At 33.8% G+C, this 19,716-nt stretch overlaps 1 protein-coding gene and 1 long non-coding RNA gene across 9 annotated transcripts in view; both read right to left on the reverse strand.

The window, feature by feature from the left end:
• The window catches only part of OPA1 (OPA1 mitochondrial dynamin like GTPase), an 85,957-nt gene that overhangs the window by 55,951 nt on the left and 10,290 nt on the right, over positions 1-19,716 (reverse strand). For 4 of the 8 annotated variants that reach the window (XM_045037124.1, XR_006585156.1, XR_006585157.1 and 1 more), the window contains exons 7-10: positions 11,173-11,285; positions 6,400-6,453; positions 2,891-2,995; positions 1,120-1,206 (exon numbers count right to left, since the gene is read on the reverse strand). In XM_045037124.1, the coding sequence (XP_044893059.1) occupies positions 1,120-1,206; positions 2,891-2,995; positions 6,400-6,453; positions 11,173-11,285 (359 nt within the window). The remainder of the gene's footprint in view (positions 1-1,119; positions 1,207-2,890; positions 2,996-6,399; positions 6,454-11,172; positions 11,286-19,716) is intronic. The other 4 variants (XM_003991770.6, XM_011285874.3, XM_011285875.3 and 1 more) reach the window with 2 other exon arrangements.
• Positions 11,911-19,716, reverse strand: LOC109503509. The gene is made up of 2 exons (XR_002162524.3): positions 16,925-19,716; positions 11,911-13,621 (listed from the first exon to the last, which is right to left on the reverse strand). It is a non-coding gene; the product is annotated as an uncharacterized LOC109503509 (long non-coding RNA).

Genomic DNA, 19,716 nt, shown 5'->3' on the forward strand with positions numbered 1-19,716 from the left:
TATAAACAGGAAAATATTAATTGGATCCATTATTTATAACTAAATTTTTATTAAAGACTTGTGCTAAGCAAAATAAGTCAGTCAGATATCATGATTTCACTCATATGTGGAATTTGAGAAACAACAGATGAACATAGGGGAAGGGAAGGAAAAATAAGATGAAAACAGAGGGAGGTAAACCATACAAGACTCTTAAGTACAGAGAACAAACTGAGGGTGCTGGAGGGGAAGGGTGGGTGGGGTGGTGAGTTAAATGGCTGACAGGCATTAAGGAGGGCACTTTACGGCTGAGCACGGGGTGTGATGTATAAGAGATGAATCACTGGGTTCTACTCCTGAAGCCAAGACTACACTGTATGTTAACTGACTTGAATAAAACAAAAACAAAAACAAAAAAAACAAACAAAAAAACCCTTATGCTAATTAAACCACTACTTCTAAAACCGTACCATTTCTGTTGTACACATCTTTTCCATACCTAGTTTACTCTTTACAAAGACATTTTCAATTCTGTGAAATTAAATTTCCCTCACTAATTTAATCCACTATTCAGGTATTTTAGTACCATGGGTATTACAAATATATAATGGCAGATACCTGATAACCTTCCTTCATTACACATAAATTCAACGTGTATATTTATACAATGGGCCAAATGGGCCAGTGAACCAAAACAGCCAAACAACATTCAATGCTTAAGACATCATGTAGAACACATAAATAATATTATATAGGTAAAAGACATATGTCTCTGTTTATGTCTGTGTGTGGTGTGCACATATGTATATGTCTATATTGTGTGTCTGGGTATATATACACAGAACTTTTTTAAAACGTAAAGTGTTCTTGGGGTGCCTGGGTGGCTCAGTCGGTTGAGTGTCCGACTTCGGCTCAGGTCATGATTTCACGGCCCAGGAGTTTGAGCCCCGCGTCGGGCTCTGTGCTGACAGCTCGGAGCCTGGAGCCTGCTTTGGATTCTGTCTGTGTCTCCTTCTATCTCTGCCCCTAACCCACTAGCATTCTGTCTCTGTCTCTCTCAAAAATAAATAAATATTATAAAAAACGTAAGATGTTCTTTTGCTAATGAGCAAGTTCACTGTGTATTAATTTTTCACTTACCCTTGGCAGATGATCTTGTGTATTGTAACTGGCGTCATAATCAGATAGAACATCAAGAACTTCAGAATACATGTCAATCAAGGATTTCTACAAAATTTTAAAAATTAGTATGAAACAGTGAACACATTAAAAAAAAATCAGATGTGTCAAGAGAAAAAAAGCTGATTAATCCAAAATGTGTTTCCATAATGACTGTATTGTTTTTTTCCAATTATATAAATGCACATTCATAGTAAAACAGTGTGGCATGAAATTCCATTTCCCTCTTATCCATCTTATTTTATTCAGAGATATACTGATTTAATAAAGTACATTAACTGAGGATTTCCTAAGCTTCTAATGAAATGTTAAAAGAGGGACGTTATGGTTTAACACTGAAGAGCTAAAATAAATGCCCAACAAAGGAAGGCCATTAATACCATAAGGCCAAACAAGGAGTCAAGTGACCAACTGCAAGGGAATCATCCTCTATCAAGTTTGGTATGTGGATCAGAGGGAGACACACAGAGAGGGTGAGAAACAGAGACCGAAGAAAGGATAAAAGTAGAGAAAAAAAGTCACCAAGAAGACCGTTAAATCAGTAAGAATGAGTACGTGTACTGTGACAACTGGGCAGATGAAGGAGTGAGAGCATCAGGGACAGACATCTTGCATTGTTTTTCTGTGTAGAACCAGGACAGAACATGGGACCCAGCAAACAATAAGCTTGAAGAAAGTATCTGATGAGTGACTCAACAAATAAGTAAAACAGGTGGGAAAAAAAGGGTTACTGTCAAGCACATAATAATTAAAGACAAGTTTCAATGCAAGGTAGGAACAAAACGAGGGGCCTATGTTTTCTTGCATCTCATAACACCTCAAAGTAATTAAATGGAAAACAACTGCTATGCCCTCCACCCCAAAATAAAAAGTTCTTGAAACTTTCACTACCATTTCATTTTATGAGAGAAAATACTGTTTCTGAGGTGAACTCTATTAACACTTGGACATGACTTCCCTCAATTGCCACATGTGACTTGTGAATAAAGCCATGCTATTTATCTGTTTTATGCAGTCGTGATTTAAAGTCAGAACTACTAATACATGTTGGTTAAACTAGTACTACTTAGCTCTGGACCTTGGCTTCAGAATACATGTCATGATTTATTGTAGGTTTGCTATACACAAATACTGTTTACTTACATGAGATACAAGTTAAAAATATTACTTCAATTTAATTCAGCACATACAGCCTGGTTTAGTGGGCAATAATAAGATTTAACTTACCAATAATGGTAATTACCAGTGTGCTGATGGTCACAATCCCAGTATATACTTTTTTCCAACATTCTCTAAAATACCTAAGAAACCTTCCAGAAAAAAACGTGAATTCTTATAAAAGTGAGGAAAGTGAACTAATCATTCACTGGAAATACAAGTGTGGCAATGAAGCTAAGTCATATCTAAATGTCCATCAACTCACAATTCTGATTTTATGCCGTAGAAATTAAATAACCCTAAAGATAAACTGGCTATTTCAGAAAAATAAATTGATTCACAAGAAATGATTGTTAAAAGTATGAGGATTTTATAGGCCTAGTATGAAACAAATGTCTGGAGACTATAATTTGTGAAATGTCTTAAGATAGGAAAGACTTCCCAATCTCCCAAAGATATCAAGTTAGAAAGAAAAGGATAGAACATATTACAGCTTTAAAAACGTACTGACTGAATGCACAGTGTGAAATGGCAAACTTCTGGAACTAACAAAATTCAGATAAACTTAAAATACCTTAAGCTTTCTGTGATGGATGCCTTTGTCATCTTTCTGTAATACTAATTTTCTTAATTCTTTGTTCTCTTTTTCTAATCGTTCCAAGATCCTCTGGTACTTTAACTGCAACAAAATAATACCATAATTACGTAAGAAAAAGATGGGTTAACAACATAATTAAGTCTAAATTAAAATCTTCCAAATTCCTGAAGTCATATCTCCTATTTAAAATGAGCTTTTCATTTATAAAGCCTCTTTGAAAATGTTGGAAATAAAATAAATTATATTATCTCACACAAACAGTGGAATTCATTATAGTTTTCTATTATAATTTGGCATTTTATTTGGAAAATTCTTTGCTATTTACACTGAAGAAATTAAGTTATTTAAAAATACTAAAATGTAAGAATTTAAAGAAGCAAGTTCTTAAGTACATTCTATTGAAGTAATATTTCCTATCACATCAAAAATTTAAATTTTCATTATGGGGACATTTGACAAAAATTCAAATTCTTCCCATTCTCCATGTTATTTTATGCTGTAATTAAAATAATTAAAATGATACAAAATAGGGGCGCCTGGGTGGCTCAGTCGGTTGAGCGTCCGACTTCGGCTCAGGTCATGATCTCGCGGTCTGTGGGTTCGAGCCCCGCGTCGGGCTCTGTGCTGACAGCTCAGAGCCTGGAGCCTGTTTCGGATTCTGTGTCTCCCTCTTTCTCTGACCCTCCCCGTTCATGCTCTCTCTGTCTCAAAAATAAATAAACATTAAAAAAATTTTTTTTAAATAAATAAATAAAATGATACAAAATAACAATAACTAACAGTACCTGAGCACGTATCATGTGACAGGCCTGATACTGAATGTTTTAACAGCATTAGTGTCCTTAAGTCTTTACAGGAGACAAAAGTTAGGGGCCAGAGGTTAGGGACACTTGGTAGCCTATCCAAGGTCACAGAGTTCTGAATATAGGTCAGAGTCAAGAGCTTAAACTGTCCAAATTTTGGTTACGTTTCCGTGGCTGGAAATTATACATCAATTTTTAAAATACTGATATAAAAGCAGATTTAAAGAAGACTAATACATTGACAAATACATTTGACAAAACAAGACAGATTGTTTTGTCAAAGCAGATTCTTAGCTACACGCTGTTCTTCTCAAATACATGTGATACTTTCCTACTTGGTCACCTCAGTTGGTATAATATTACTTCTTGCCTAAACATTAACAACGTTCAGAAAACTATTAAGAATTACTTCTTTCTCCAACCAGCAGAATGTTTACATCCAACTTATAATATCATGCCTTTTAAAATGGAAAAGAAGGGGCGCCTGGATGGCTCAGTCGGTTAAGTGGCCGACTTTGGCTCAGGTCACGATCTCGCGGTCTGTGGGTTTGAGCCCCGCATCAGGCTCTGTGCTGACAGCTTGGAGCTTGGAGTCTGCTTCAGATTCTGTGTCTCCCTCTCTCTGACCCTCCCCTGTTCATGCTCTGTCTCTCCCTGTCTCAAAAATAAATAAAACGTTAAAAAAAAATTAAAAAAAAAATAAAATGGAAAAGAATCCTTAGGAAAATTTTTAGATTGGTGTAATCTCCTCAGAATGAAGTAAATAAATGACAGGAAGTCGGGGCCCTGTCCTCGGAAAATGTTAAACTTGAGTCAAATTTTTAAAAAGCATATTCTGCAGTAGGACTCTGTACTATGAAACAAGTAGAACTAGAGGCTAGATTCTACTATAAACTTTTTATTTTAAACACACTTATTCATTTATATGTAGTAATAATATATACAACAAAATTATGGCAGAATTAAATCTTTGTTGTCTAATATGTTAGCCACTAGCCACTATAGCTGCTGAGCACTTTGAAATGTGGCTAGTCTGAACTGAGATGTAGCGTTCAGGGTAAAATACACACCAGATTTTTACAATTCAGTATATAAATAAAACACCTTATTAATATTTTTATACTAATTACATGTTTAAAGGATATTAATTTGGGATCTACTGGGTTAAATAAAATACATCATTAAAAATATGTTACCTATTCCTTCTTACCTTTTTGTAACGTAAAAATTTAAAACTACACACGCGGCTTGCATTATGTTTCTATTGCATTTCAGTAATACAGATAACCCCATGGCTTATTACATCAGGAATTTTTCATACAGTGTTTTTGTCAATACCCTGTGGCTGACACTACAAATCGCTCAAGTCAAGAGTTGATATCAATGGACATACAAGTGTGGTAGGATTTCCACTGGCTCATTTCTTTATAAATATGGAATTAATTTTGGGGTCTACATTTTCTGGGGATGGAACCATTCTTTGGTACAGGTGCCAATCTATAGCCATCCTGCAGAGACATGCTACTGAGTGGTCTTCCAAAGATCTAGACCAACAGTTCTCAAACTTAAGGATGCATCAGAATCACTTGAGGGCTTCTGAAAAGAAAAATTACTGGGTTCTACTTCTAGAGTGCTGATTCAGGGGGTCTAGGAAGGGGTCAATAATTTGTATTTCTAACAAGTTCCCAAAGGATACTGGTTGCTACTGCTCCAGAGACCACATTTTGAGACCAATGATTCTTAAACTCTAGCTGAATTGAAGACTGGAATTGCCTGGCTGGGAAGTATTTAAAAATACATAGGGTGATGGCCAGAGCACAAGTGATTATATGGTATGGTCTGGCATAAAGATCAATGCATAGATATCAAGGAAATCAACCACAGATAGTAAGAAAATCTGTGACCAAAAATATACTAATTGTTTAATTTTATCTAGGTTGCCCCTTGTATTTTTTTCCCCTAAAAAGAAAGCTCTTTAAAACAAGTTTTAACTTAAAAGAAAACCTCCTTAATTATTGTATATCATTGTTATCTATGTAAAATAACAATTATACTATATGTTATATACTACAGTTATGTTTATATTATATTATAAAATAGTAATAATCATAATACTATAACTAATGATGAAGTGGGTGATAGGGCAATTTTGCACTAGAATATACCTACTCATCACACTGAATAGAACATGTCTTTAAAATATTAGTAGCTTTATAACCAACTATCGGAGAATAGATTTTCAAATTAGTGCCAGAAATACATTTAGAGAAGTCATTATCTGACTATTTTGGGGATTTAGAGAAGTAAAGGAAAAAGATACTGAGGGCTGACTAGAACTGTGGTTTCTTAAACTGTGGTTTCTTACTACTTACATTAATTAGCCTGTCAACGTAAATGGTTTACATAAGGATGAGTCATTTTCCCTCATTTTTGTTTTTCATAGCAGTGTTTCTTTAAAATTAGAAGCACAAGATTCACTAAAAAGCAGGTCTTTACACATAGAAGGAGTTAACCACACTTACCAAATTCCTTATCAATTTGCTTTTGCACTTTTTTTTATATTTATTAATAAGGGTGTATCATCAAACCACTCCAAATTTTGCTTTCTTAAAAAAATTTCCACACCACCAAACTTAAGACTATAACATAAAGTCCCTGGTTCTTTCTACTCATCAGAATTACCTGAGTATGCAGAAGTTCTTCTTGAAGCTGGTCAATTTTCTCTTTGTCTGTAACCTAAACATTTAAAATAAATTAATTTTATTTCCAGAGAAATGGATTTATGTAAAATGGGCACTAAGTTAAATTTTTTGAAAAGTATTTTTGAAAATAAATACTGACTTTATCTGCATATTTGATCAAAGCACATTTTAAATCAAGTGATTAATGAATAAAGTAAAAAAAAACTATATTCACTACAATTGCTCATCAAAATTTCATAACTGTATTCATAAGTAAAAGCCTTAAAAAGCAATCACTTTCAGGATGCTATTCTAGTGATTTCTGATGAATGAGTTGTTATAAAATGAAGAGACCAACACATGGTCACTACCATTTTCATAGGCTGTTTCGTTCTCAAGGACAGGCATTTGATGCTTGGAGAAAAAGGGCACAGATACCTACAGAATGTGTTCAGGGAACTTATACAGGCTAGGCTATCATGTATAGCTACTGACGAAATTCATTGGTCATAGTGATATTTTAAGCATATATTACGCCTTTCTATCCTATAAGTAGGGAAGTATTTAATAAATGCAAAGACCCTGCATTTTCAGAGCTTTACGTGGAGCCTGATGCTGGTTTTTAAATTCAGTTCCAGTACAAGATCTACTAACCCATAATACAGTGAATGCATCAGTAGCAATAAAGTTAAGTAAAGCAACTAAAATTGATTGAAATATAAAACAAAAGTAGGATAAAATCTACAGCTATTGTGGAAACTACTTCCAATTGATATTAATGCTGATAACTCTAAGATAAGATGCCCCAAAACAACATAGAACTTTATTGCATTATCAGACTATAGTCACAGTACAATTCTAAATATGAAACGCAATGATCAATTTTAATTAAAATGATGTCAATTATGGCAAATCCATGTAACTGTGCTTTGACTCCTTGGTGAGGTGAAGTTGTCATACTCAGTCTTTCAAAAGAATGATCTAATTTCTAATAATCAAAACTTGTAAACATGAATGTATTTCATAGGAGACAAAACTCAAGGTAAAATTCATGTAAGTCCTTGTTCACTTTCATTCAATGGCTATTCAAGCAATCAAGATATCATGGTAGCAAATATATACGAAAAAATTTTAAATGATTTGCTTCTTGAGGTAGATATTAGTAACAATCTATACAATAAAAATTTATTTTGCAGTTTTAATTCCTATTTCCAAATACTTTCTCAAAATAATCCTGAAATTTCTTGTAAATAAAAATGACAATGCTTGCTACAAATGGTAAGTATATTATTTTTTCCTTAAAAGTCTATGCCTAAAAATCTCCAAATATGATTCAGTAATTAGAAGAAAAGAGAATATAAAACAAATTTTGTATTGCTGTTTTCTCATTCTTATATAGCAAGCAGACACTTATGAAGAGAACTTTTCTCATTTGATTGTGTTTGTATAAAATGGACAAGAATTATTAATAGTCGCCTAAAATGTGAGGAAACAAGCAAGTTGGGGAGGAACCAACAACCCAAAGAACAAAATCTTGAAGACCAATGAAGAAATAAATTCTTCCATATTGTTTTCATGTGGCATGCCATCATACTGTATTAATGCACTCATAAAAATGTTATGCATATTAAATTCCCAATTCATTTTAAAAGGTACTTGAATTAATTCTGTTCCATTAAATGCTCATCTGACACTAGCTAAATTAGTATGAAATTATATAAACAGTATTAGCATAAACTGTTTTAGTTTTGAATGTGAATATTTCATGACTTCATGCAATATGTCCTTAATTACAATAGAAAATCCAGTGTTAGTCTACATCTGGGGCAAGGGTTAAGAAACTAATACAATTACACAAAAAGTTAGAACGCTTACTGTAAGCCAAGGACTATAAAAGGCTAACTCGGTAATTTGGTAAAATAAAAAGGGTACATAGAAGGTTAAAAGGATATAAGGTTATTAGAATATTACAAATAACAATCTTTATGCTAATATTAGAATTTAGTAATGATGACTGTTAAGATTTTTATAAATTCAGATTTTTAGGAGTATTTAGATTTATCACTTGCCCTTTCTGGCACAAGTGTTAGGCATGACTCATGCAGTTTTATCAATATGCTTCCTATCTGCTTGGTTTAATGGAACATCAAAATTAACATCGTATTAAAAGACAGGTGGTGGTGGAGTCAAGAATTAGACCTCACATTTTCTAGGAAACAAGATGAAAACCTTTAGGTTTACAAGATAAATATTAAAGATACCGAGAAGATACTTTTACATATTTTCTTAAGGGAACAGCACATGCTATTTTTCACGTATCACTTATTCAATATCTTAACTGGCAGTCGGTATATTTAATGTTGATGCACTTTGCTGGTAAAATTCAGCTACTTACGACAGGAGTTCAGTTCTTGCCCTGTTGTTTAACATACTGTTTGCATTATGAAATTTAAAACTCACCCTGACAGAAATGGGTATCAATGGTCTTGAAACCAGAGCTTTTCTACAATTCCAGGGCTGTGAAACTGATGGAGAAAGAGCGGAATCCTCCGCAGAAACAAGCTAAAGCTGAAAGAGAAAAACCTTTACTAGCTCCTCACAAAACCAAGCCTGATTTTTAAATTTTAAGTATTTCTTCCTACTAAGCCATTGCGGCCATTCTGAAATAGCAAAATACACATATTAAGGGACTCACAAACATTTCCATGTACGTGTACGCCCCTGCATGAGCTACAGGGACAGTTTGTTAGCTGCTACTATAAAAAATGAAGGCCTACTTACATTTCAAGAAGGAAAGGAAGGATGATTAAAAATCAACAAAAAGCTGTGGCTTTGTACCTCAAGAAAACCTCACACACCCAGAGGAATGCTATAAATCTCATGAATTAGGATTGGGATCATGAGGACAGTGAAGGGCTGAAAAGTCACCTGTGTACCAACTACAGGGGGAATCGGGGGAAGATGCAGTAAGGGGTATGACACCATCATAGAAGAGCAGGAATTGTTTTTAAAGTTCCATTTACTTTCACACAACTCCAAAGTGGGCCAGACTGTTTGGTGCTCTCCTAAGTATGCCTTAATAAACAAAACAGACGGAGGTACAGTCCTATCAGTTGCTATTTTACAAAAGGGGGAAATGAGGAATAAAATGGTTAAATGAATAATCTGAAAATATCAGAAATGAAATGGTATCACTAAACCTGAAAGCAGGCTAGAAAGTAGGCCTCAAATGAACATCAAACTTGGGCAATGTAGAAAACGAACATTATTCACTACTAATATCCCTTAAAACATCAGGTTCAAAAGTATATTGATAATCTTAAACTGTATCTTAAAATCTTAAAATGGAAGGCACATCTATGGGACTCATTTCAAATTCTTTTACCATTATGAAAAAACAAGAACAACTTGCAGCTAGAGCTATCCATATTTCTAACTAACATACCAGAATATAGTAGTTCCTTTGCCTTCTTTCTGTAACAAAGCTAAGGAACAGATGGTTGGCTTTAAGCATCCAATTTGTTAGAATATTTAAATGGCACTTCAACAAAATACAGAACAGAGAATGCTAAAGCACCATTTAAAATAAGCCCTTCCTTGGTTTAACACATCTACTTTAACTTAACCAAACAGGAAAATAACTTATTTTCTGTTTCCACCTATGTTGTTCGCTCACTGAAAGCTAAATATACAGGAGTTGATTCCACAGCCCTGGAATTGAGAAAAGCCAGGAAGTGACACTGAAAAGATAAATGAAACTATGAGGCATACTCTCAAATATTACCATCACCAAATGCGATAAGGTTAGTAAGCAAATTTATTGCATTCAATCATTATCTATAGTATTGGGTAACTTCAATATCAGAACCTACAGGAACCTAATTAAATGGCTGAATTTCTTTTCCTGAACAAAATCTGTATACGACTTTAAAACTTTCCTGATCTAATATATGCAACATAATTAAGCTGATGTTAAGATCTCAGAATATAACTTTAAAATCATTACATTCATTGCATTTTGACTCAAGCCCCTTCAGAACATTAACCTTGAGATCTACACCATAAGATCATGTAACAGCTGAAAGCATACTTTTAAGGATTTCTTGACTGTACCAATAACCAAACATTTATATAGATTTATGCTGACTTTTATTAGAATCTGTTTTTTAGCAACCTCAATTATACAACTTTCCAATGTTCAATCCTTCAGTCATCCGAGGTGAAAATTTATTTGTGCTGACTTCACAACTGTGGAAAAACTTAATGAGTTGATCAAGGTATATAAGAATAATTTTGCCCAAAATTTATATCAAAACAGTTTTCTTCTGTAAGAAATAACAGTACTTTCTGCTGATTCATTTTACTAAAACTATAATTTTCATTATTTAAATAATTTAAATTGTGGTCATCCACAGTAATCCCTTACATTTTAGAAATGAAAACTTGGGAGAACCACAGATAAGTGGGCTACAAACCCAGGATGACTCAATAACTGGACCAAGTAAATCACAATTCATAATTCTTTTCTAAATACAAATCCGTGCTCCCTCACAGATCATCTCATTTCAGAAAATAAATCCTATGTTTAACATTTTGGATTTGCTTAGCCACTCTAGGAAAGTTACATGTTTGTATTATATATCTTTCAAATTTTTATTGTGTCAAAAATAATTACTCATAATTGGAGTCCATGAAGGTATTAAGATGACATGATCTTGGCTGAAATGGCTGATTAGTGTGAACACATCAGTAGCCCCCTTAAACCATCCATCACCTTGCGCTTCTGTTGGGCATAGCTTGTGCTATATTGGCCAGCGGCTCTGCGCGCTTCCTCTTCATGCTCTTGAATTTGCTGTTGTAAGAGAATGAGCTCACCAAGCAGACCCTGCCATGAGTTTACAATGAGGAGAAGAGGAAAATTGGGGAGGAGAACAATGTTAAACCAAAGGGCACAAGCAAGGAACAGATGTAAGTTAGGGAAGAAGGGATAGCTTACAACAAAAATGGAAACGCATTTATGTACCTTTAGAAAGGCACCATATAATAGGGCTCTGTACCACGTTTCCATTTTTCCCCTCAGTAAAATTAGATGTCTCAGAAATATAAAACAGCAGAGTTTAAAAAGTGAAAACAAAATGCAATGTGGCTGTCGGCTGAACAAAGTGAGCCAGATGTATAATATTAATATACAGTAAAACCTAGACTAACTGGAATGCTCAAGGAAAGTGGCATTGCAGTTAACAACTGATTACCTCAACCCTTAGTTTTGAATTGCCAATATGAACTAGTGTATGCTCCTGACTTGAAACATAAGGGGGAAAAAATCTTTTAATTGTCAACCATAATTCTCATAAAACTGAATGGAGAATACATCATAGTTTAATTATTAAATTATTATTATGTATTTGTTTTTTGATATCTGATGTCTTCAATTAAAGACCATAGCCCCTCAAAACTATTAATTTGAGTTTCCAAGCATCAAGTTAATCAAGGTTTTACATTAACTCATATATTCTACATGCCTATACATACAAGCTTATCTGACTAAAATTTAGCTTTTTTTTTTTTTTTTTTGCAAATTAAGAAATAATGTTTGAAGCACTGTTTTAACTTTATACAACATAAAATAAGTAGTCTGACTGAATTTTCACTTTTTATGAGCTGTTTTGACATTCAGTAAAAATAGCCTCTAAGAATATAAGAATATATCAATTACTAGAGCAAAAGCACTATAAAAGAACATAGGATTTGGAAATAATACAGTTATTATGAAAATTTAAAATGAAACAAAACCTAGTTTGGACCTGTGTACAACACAATCAACATTTATATGTTTATAATTCATTCCACTTAAAAATCATGACATGCTAACTAATGTAATTTTTATCACGATGTATTTACATGTGGCAGAATACCCAATACATGTCATTTTCTGTATAGTATTTTTAATTGCTGGCCTATTAGATAATAGCCCTCAAGAAATGACAACAGAGAAAAAGACAACAAAGAATTGAAAATGTCACAAGCCTAATATTTTCTCAATTAGACACCTCAGTGAATGAAGTCACTATTTAATCTGCACAGGAAGAGTGTTCTGGGAGAACAATGAACTCAATTTTTACCAAGTTATAAAAATAGAAAGAGCTAGGAAAACTAATACTAATTAAAATAACCTACATTGGGAGTTTCAAATAGCTTCAGAGCTTTTTAAAATAATTGCCCAAAATATTACATTTTATATAATACAACTAGGAAGTTTCTTGAAATACTGGTTAACATTACATTCAAATTTTAATTAGTAGACTCATCCAGGGGCTTAATAACTTACTTTATTAAGCCAAAGACTTCTATAAATAAAAGTTTTCCAGAAAAGAAGCAAATACAAATAGGATAGCTACTGTTATAGTAAAGCATTTTAAATTAAGGAAAAGTATTAGCATATAATTTGGGGAATTTTTGTTTGACTCTTAGTTTTAATACATTAGGCCATGCCAACAATAATGAAACTGGATGACTTACTATAAATCAAAGGATGAGACTAGTTGATATTTCTGTATGACAAGTGAGAGAACATCAAAATGGCAAGTAACACAACTGAACTGTCAACATCCGTTTCCAAATTCAATAGCAGAAAATATATTTATAAAAACCTGTGGCTACCTTTAAAGATATCTCTTTTAAGTTAATACTTTATGGTCACTGATATATCTATCAAAGAAAGACAATGCCAACTCACTACCCTCATCATTTACCTAATTATCTGTCATTTTTTCATTTTCTGTATCATTGCTTTTCATGAAGCAGAAAGAAGAATAATCCAACTTATTTTTAGTCATTTACTATAACCACTTCTAATCATCCGAGTGTTTAGATGTCTCAAAGTAATACCCTTTTAAAGGTTTCCTGTGCTGGCTTATATAGTAGTGTACCTGGGCTTTAATTAACATACCACCAGTACTCTATAAGATGTCAAAGTAGTGAGCAAATATTCCACGTTTCTTAACTATGCTTGCTGGTCTATCAGGTACAAGATTCTTTTTTACTCACAGCTTAAACATCCTTCCCTAATCCATTGCTTCTATCTACATACAAATTATATGGCTAATACTTAATATCTATTACATTGTAAGAAAACACCCTCTTTCTAGTAACACTTCACTTTCCTTCCAAGTCTGTTACTGAAGCACTGTTATGTGAAGATAGCTGAAATTAACTGTTACCTCCTAAAAAAAAAGTAGGAAGAAAACAAGAATTAGACACAGAGAAAACTATTCACACTATATTACATGACTAAAGGAGGTTACCTCTATCCAATTTTGGACATCAAATCTCACCCTAAATACTGAGTGATGGGCTACAGGCTATACAGCTTCTGAGCTAAGGCCATGTGGAATAAGGAAGGGAAAGAAATGTGGGTAACTGCTGTGCAAGACACATTCCTTAAACAGACAAAATATAATAAATATCTTCCCAAGCTCAGATAGTTTTCTCTCAAGAAACAGCATGTAATTATGTTAAAATCATATACATTAAATATAAAACATAGTAATTGTAAATAATGATAAACAGTAAAAATAAACAACTACAGATGATACACTCTCTCAAGAGTTATTGCCAATTTGACACTGCAGCTCTTACAGTCTCGTATTTCACATACAGTATTGTCAGACTTTTAAAAAATTATAACATCAGGTCAAGAAAATCAGTGATAACTCCAAAAACCAAAATATCAACTGAATACGCTGTGAAAATCTAAAAGTTAATGAGTTTGATAGGACAGATTTTAAGACACTTTAAAATTATTTGTCATTTATATGTGAACATATTTAAGACACTATATTTTTAACAGTATTTTAAACATTTATAGCAGAGCTGGACCCTTATCCCGTTCGTATATTTATCTAGCACCTAGAATAACGTCTGACACTTCAGGTATGTGTTACAGCTGATACCTAAATTAGGGCTGAGCACATGTTTGCTCCTTGAATGAATCAAATTATGACCTACTTTTACCTAATAATGCACACAAAGTTTCCAGTATGAAATCCAAATTGGGTTTCTGAACAAATGTATATTCTGTAAATAAGCTACACATCAGCCCGATGATCTATTTTCCCAGTTTTCACAGTCCTCAGAACAGACTCCACGGAAATTACGGGGAGGAAATTAATCAAATAATGTTAATAGGCAATTAACTGATGGAATAATTCAAATTGTAAGGTAATAATGATCATGGTCATCAACATCACCTTAGTTTTTATTATGTGCAGATTTTGTGCTAAAGGGCTACAAAACTCTCAAAATAATCCTATCCAGTAGGGTTCCCCCTTCTACAAAAGAGGAAATCAGTAACTCAAAGAGTTTGATCTTTTTCAAGATCACATAGCTCAGAAAGCAGGAAGGACAGGATCTGAATGCAGACAGTGTGACTACAGTTTACACCTGATACCATCCTGTTGACACGATGGTCTAGCTATTTCCAAAGTGGCTTTGATCCCATCAGGTTCAATCCACATTTAAAAAAAGAAAATGGTAACAGTACAACACATCAGAAGGCATATTTGAACTACTAAGAAGATGGGCTGCCTGAATAGTCCACAGAGACCTTAAAGCCTGCAAACCTAAGATACCTGGCCCTTTAAAGAAAAGTGTGCCAACCCTGCTTTATTAGTTTTAAAAGTAACTTGGGTCCAGAAAAGAACTTTATGAAAGTGAAGACTTCTCTCCCCTTCCATTCAAAAATACTCCTAGGCATTAAACTACTTTTCAAAATTTGAGTAATTCTATTTGATTAGTTAAAAATAACTATTTTCCTATTTTTCCCCTCCCACTAATACATAACTCTGCTCAAGGTATTTATGGCCAACTGAAAAAGGTCAATTAATGGATAGCAGAAGGAAATACATCTTTCCATTTGGATCATCCACCTTGCTTCAGTTCAGAAATACCACTTCTTATTTTAATACTTGGACAATTTCTACAATGGATAATTTTGAGATGAACAAATCAGTCTATTACCGATAGTTACTATCAATATTACAACTTCTGCCAAATCCCTTTTGTTCTAAATTGTCACCTAAAAACAGTATTATGTACACAGTATATACTTAATGTTTCTTAAATGACATAAAAGCACAGTGTGCTTATGAAGCAATAAAATAAGATTGCCTGGTTTGCCATTCCACTTTTTTTCAGGCAGATTTTCCCGGCTTTTCTTCCTCTGATCCCTCTGCCTCCCAACTACTACACTCTAGTGCACAAGTGGGATGGCTTCCTGGCTAAGAGTCTAACCTAATACAGTTGCTACTTAGCTGCTCAGGAAACAAGTTTACTGATCTGTGGTTACTTGATGATATTGGTTGTGAGAATTTCATTTTGCCCAGATTACTACAGTATTTGTTGCATGAGGAGTCCTAGAAATGTAAATCCTGGGGTGCCTGGGTGGCGCAGTCGGTTAAGCATCCGACTTCAGCCAGGTCACGATCTCGCAGTTCGTGAGTTCGAGCCCCGCGTCAGGCTCTGAGCTGATGGCTCGGAGCCTGGAGCCTGTTTCTGATTCTGTGTCTCCCTCTCTCTCTGCCCCTCCCCCGTTCATGCTCTGTCTCTCTCTGTCCCAAAAATAAATAAAAACGTTGAAAAAAAAAAATTAAAAAAAAAAAAAAAAAAGAAATGTAAATCCTACTTAAGCAACACTGCTTCATTACAGGTTAGAACACCAAGCACATGTACCACTGTCACATTCTTGTTCTCCTCAGTAGGTGCCCAATATCAAAGGTCAAGAGAAATTCACAGGTGATCAGATCAAAACACCTATTATATAAAATTTGGGGGCCTACCAGTTGGCATGAATGAAGTTCATTTACTTCAACTAGCCTCTCTTTTGCTGTGTCAATTTTGCTAAAAGCTCTGCTTTATCCTCGGTGTTCTGAGGACAGAGATTTTATGACAGAAATAGGCCATTAAAGAATGTAAACCAAAGTAAATAGTGTTTCCTCTGGCATCTGTTTTCATTCTTTAGAGTATAATTAATGGAACTAAAATGGTTATGGAAGGTTTCACGAAGGGGACAACAGAGCCAAGCTTTAAGGATGAGTAAAAATTAGAAGAGGGAAGACAGAGATTTCAGCTGGGAGGTACAAGAGAAATAAAGCCACAAAAAAAGGAATTAGCATAACATGTAAAAAGGAAGAACTTTAATTACTGTCTAATAATTATATTTAAAATAATAATTCCACCCTTCATGATTTGGACTTTTAAAAGGTCCTTCAAATATTTTCCATAAGCTATAAATGTATTTGTAATCTTCAGAATGACCATGTTGCTTACTTCTATGAAATGTTCATGAGCTATCAGAAACATGATAAAACAAAAGCATAAATATAATGTCTCATTTAATTTTCACTAGAACAGACAATCTTACCGAATCTAAAACAGAAGATTCACTAAGTGGTCCTGTCACCTGTCTATGTTATGATCAATATAAGGAAATCTACAGATTTACAAATTATTCATTAAAATAGGCTCACCACTTCAATTTTCAATTTGCCTTCAGGTAGTTATGAAGGTCTCCAGGTCTCAAGGATATTATTCAGTTCACACGAAGGGCTCTAATATTTTTCTCCAGTGGACACAAATTTTAAAATTTCTGATTAACGAAAAACATTCCTTGAAAAGTGTTTTCAATATTTTTCCAGTTTTTAATTTACTGATAATACATACCAGAACTTCTGGTCAACATGATAGACATACCTACTGTCTACAAAGTGAATGGATATAGATCCAGACAAAGTCAAAGAAACATGTTTATGTTAGCTGGTGCAGTATTATGCAGAAATACATGTCTTCTGCTTTTTTAGACTTTCTGAAGACCTCAATTACAACTTTTCCAGAGTGCCTAAAAGTCTAGTGACCCCAAACTGGGAGCCACAGGTAGTCAGGTCACAGTGTTATCCACTCTGTTGGACTCAACTCAAACAATCTGACATGTGTGTGCTCTCAATTCTATCACTCTCGCTTCAGTTGACTTCGCAGGTCCTAACTTCTTCTACCTGCCCACACTCTCCACATGTGTTCTTCTATCAGAAAGGACAAATTTCCTTTTTTAGTTCTAGTTGTAGAAATGTTTTCAGTTTATTACTTAAAAAAGAAAAAAAAAGAAATCGGATTCACATTTACTTTTACATTTCTAGTATAAATCTGGCCAGAAATTCTGGTACAAACCAGACAACCATTAAGCTAATGCATGACTGCTTAGTGTCTTCAAACTCTAAATACCACCTTCTATCTGGGACTCTCAGACAACATTCTGAACCATCAAAAAAGTATCAACTAGTCTCTGGATGTCATCCTACCACCTGTGACTACTACTCAAATTTTCAAACTTAACATTTTAGAGTAATTTCAAAAAGGCTTCTGCGAAGAAAGTCTCTCCTTCCGTGCTCACATTCAGCCATTAATTTGTAGATAAGTCTACTAAAGTCAGTTTATTTGCATCTTGCCTGAGTGGTTCATCATCTTCAAGTATTACAGATAAAAGTCAAGCCTTGAAACACATAATGTTGCACATTAACAGAATTTAAAACCACTAGTTGAGGCTGGAAATACTTTTCTGTATAGTAAATTTTTATACTAGCATTGACTACAATTTAACTTAGCCTGTATTGAAAACAGCCTAATTAAAACTCTAGATTTAGTAATAATTGCTAGGTTTTTAATGGGCAACATAATCATCATAAAGTATGAAAAAGTTAAAAGGAAATAGTATATGAGGGTATTTACCTTCAAGTAAATTATGAAATAAAGCAATAAATTTGCTTTCATGTCTACCGTATAAAATAAAATCTGTGAATATAATTAAATTCCCAGTGATCCACTCTCTTCTATATTGCAGAGCTACTCATCATTTGTCAAGTATTCATTCAGCACTTTAGCAGGATTTTAAGGAAATTATGTGAGTTAGACCCTGAAACAGGTTTCTCATTCACCAAAGTGATCCTAGACCATACCAGAGAATACCAGAGGCAGACCTCGCCTACCTTATCTAGGCAAAAAGAAACCACACCGCTAATCGTGTAAGAGAGCTTCCTTTCCCCCTTAGATTAGTGCCTCTCTACATATAAAATCTACCTGCATTAAGGGCGAAGTCTTTGGTTTGAAATAAGCTGTGCATAACAGGCTAATTTCTATTAAAACTTTTCCCCCCAGTAGCATGAATAGTCAAGTGTTCCTTTGGTTAAAATGCCAATGGAAAAGGTATCAACTTAAAAGGCAAACACATGTACACACATACACACATACACACACATTTTAAAATAAGTTTTCTCCAAAAGAAAGATCTAGTTAAAAGGCAAGAGAAAAATCTTTTGAAATACTAGAATTTAAACTTGGAATATCATGTAAAAAGTTCAAAGATAAAGGACAAAGAGAGAGATGGAAACCTATACATAGGAAGTATTTTCTTTCCACTTTCAAAATAAACATAAAATTATTTCCTTTCAATTTACAAAAACCATAATAACTTTCAATACAAAAGCTACATACTCCAACACTTAATTTTTAAATGTTCATAGAACATGTTTTTCAAATATCTATTTACCTACATTTTTTCTAAGAAAAACTTGCAACGAATCAGTTAACTTACCAATTCCAAAAGATGAAAAAATGAAGACTAAGAAAATGTCAAGTTAACATATGAATATAAATAGAGCAATGAATGTGTTATTTTAATTAGCAATTCTCCTAAAACTTTCATATGGATTTTAACACAAGTATTGAAATTAACACACCCTAAATAACTCCAAACACAATTGCTATTAATGTCACAGAATCAATTTATCCCCTAATAACCCATTTCCTACTCCTTTAGTATTTCCCTAAGCGTGTGCCATGAAACATTAGTCCCTAAAATACATTTCACAAAAAAGGGTTCTGTTGCTAAATAAGTCTGGAAAACTCTGTACACTTTGACTTCTCCTGGGATTTATAATACACATAAGTATGTGAGGTCTGAGAAATCCCAAGGAAAAGAAAAGCCTGCTTGTTTTATTTATATCAGCTTTCCCACACATATTTAACAAGACCCTTTGTTGAAGCCAATCCTTGAAACTAATATTTCACAACATATTTGAAGGCAATGGGCTTCTCCAATTATATTTCCAGAACTGTCACACAATACCTTTCACTTTGTACCAAGATTAACAACACCTCTACTTAGATGCTTTTATATTTGCTCTTCAGATGTTACCATTTTCAAACCTTTCATGTAGGTGAAAACTTTTTTTAACTCTTTCAGACTACCTGTGTGAAGAATTCTCCCTTA

This window comes from Felis catus, chromosome C2 (assembly GCF_018350175.1).
Source record: "Felis catus isolate Fca126 chromosome C2, F.catus_Fca126_mat1.0, whole genome shotgun sequence".
In the NCBI taxonomy this organism is placed as follows: Eukaryota; Metazoa; Chordata; class Mammalia; order Carnivora; family Felidae; genus Felis; species Felis catus.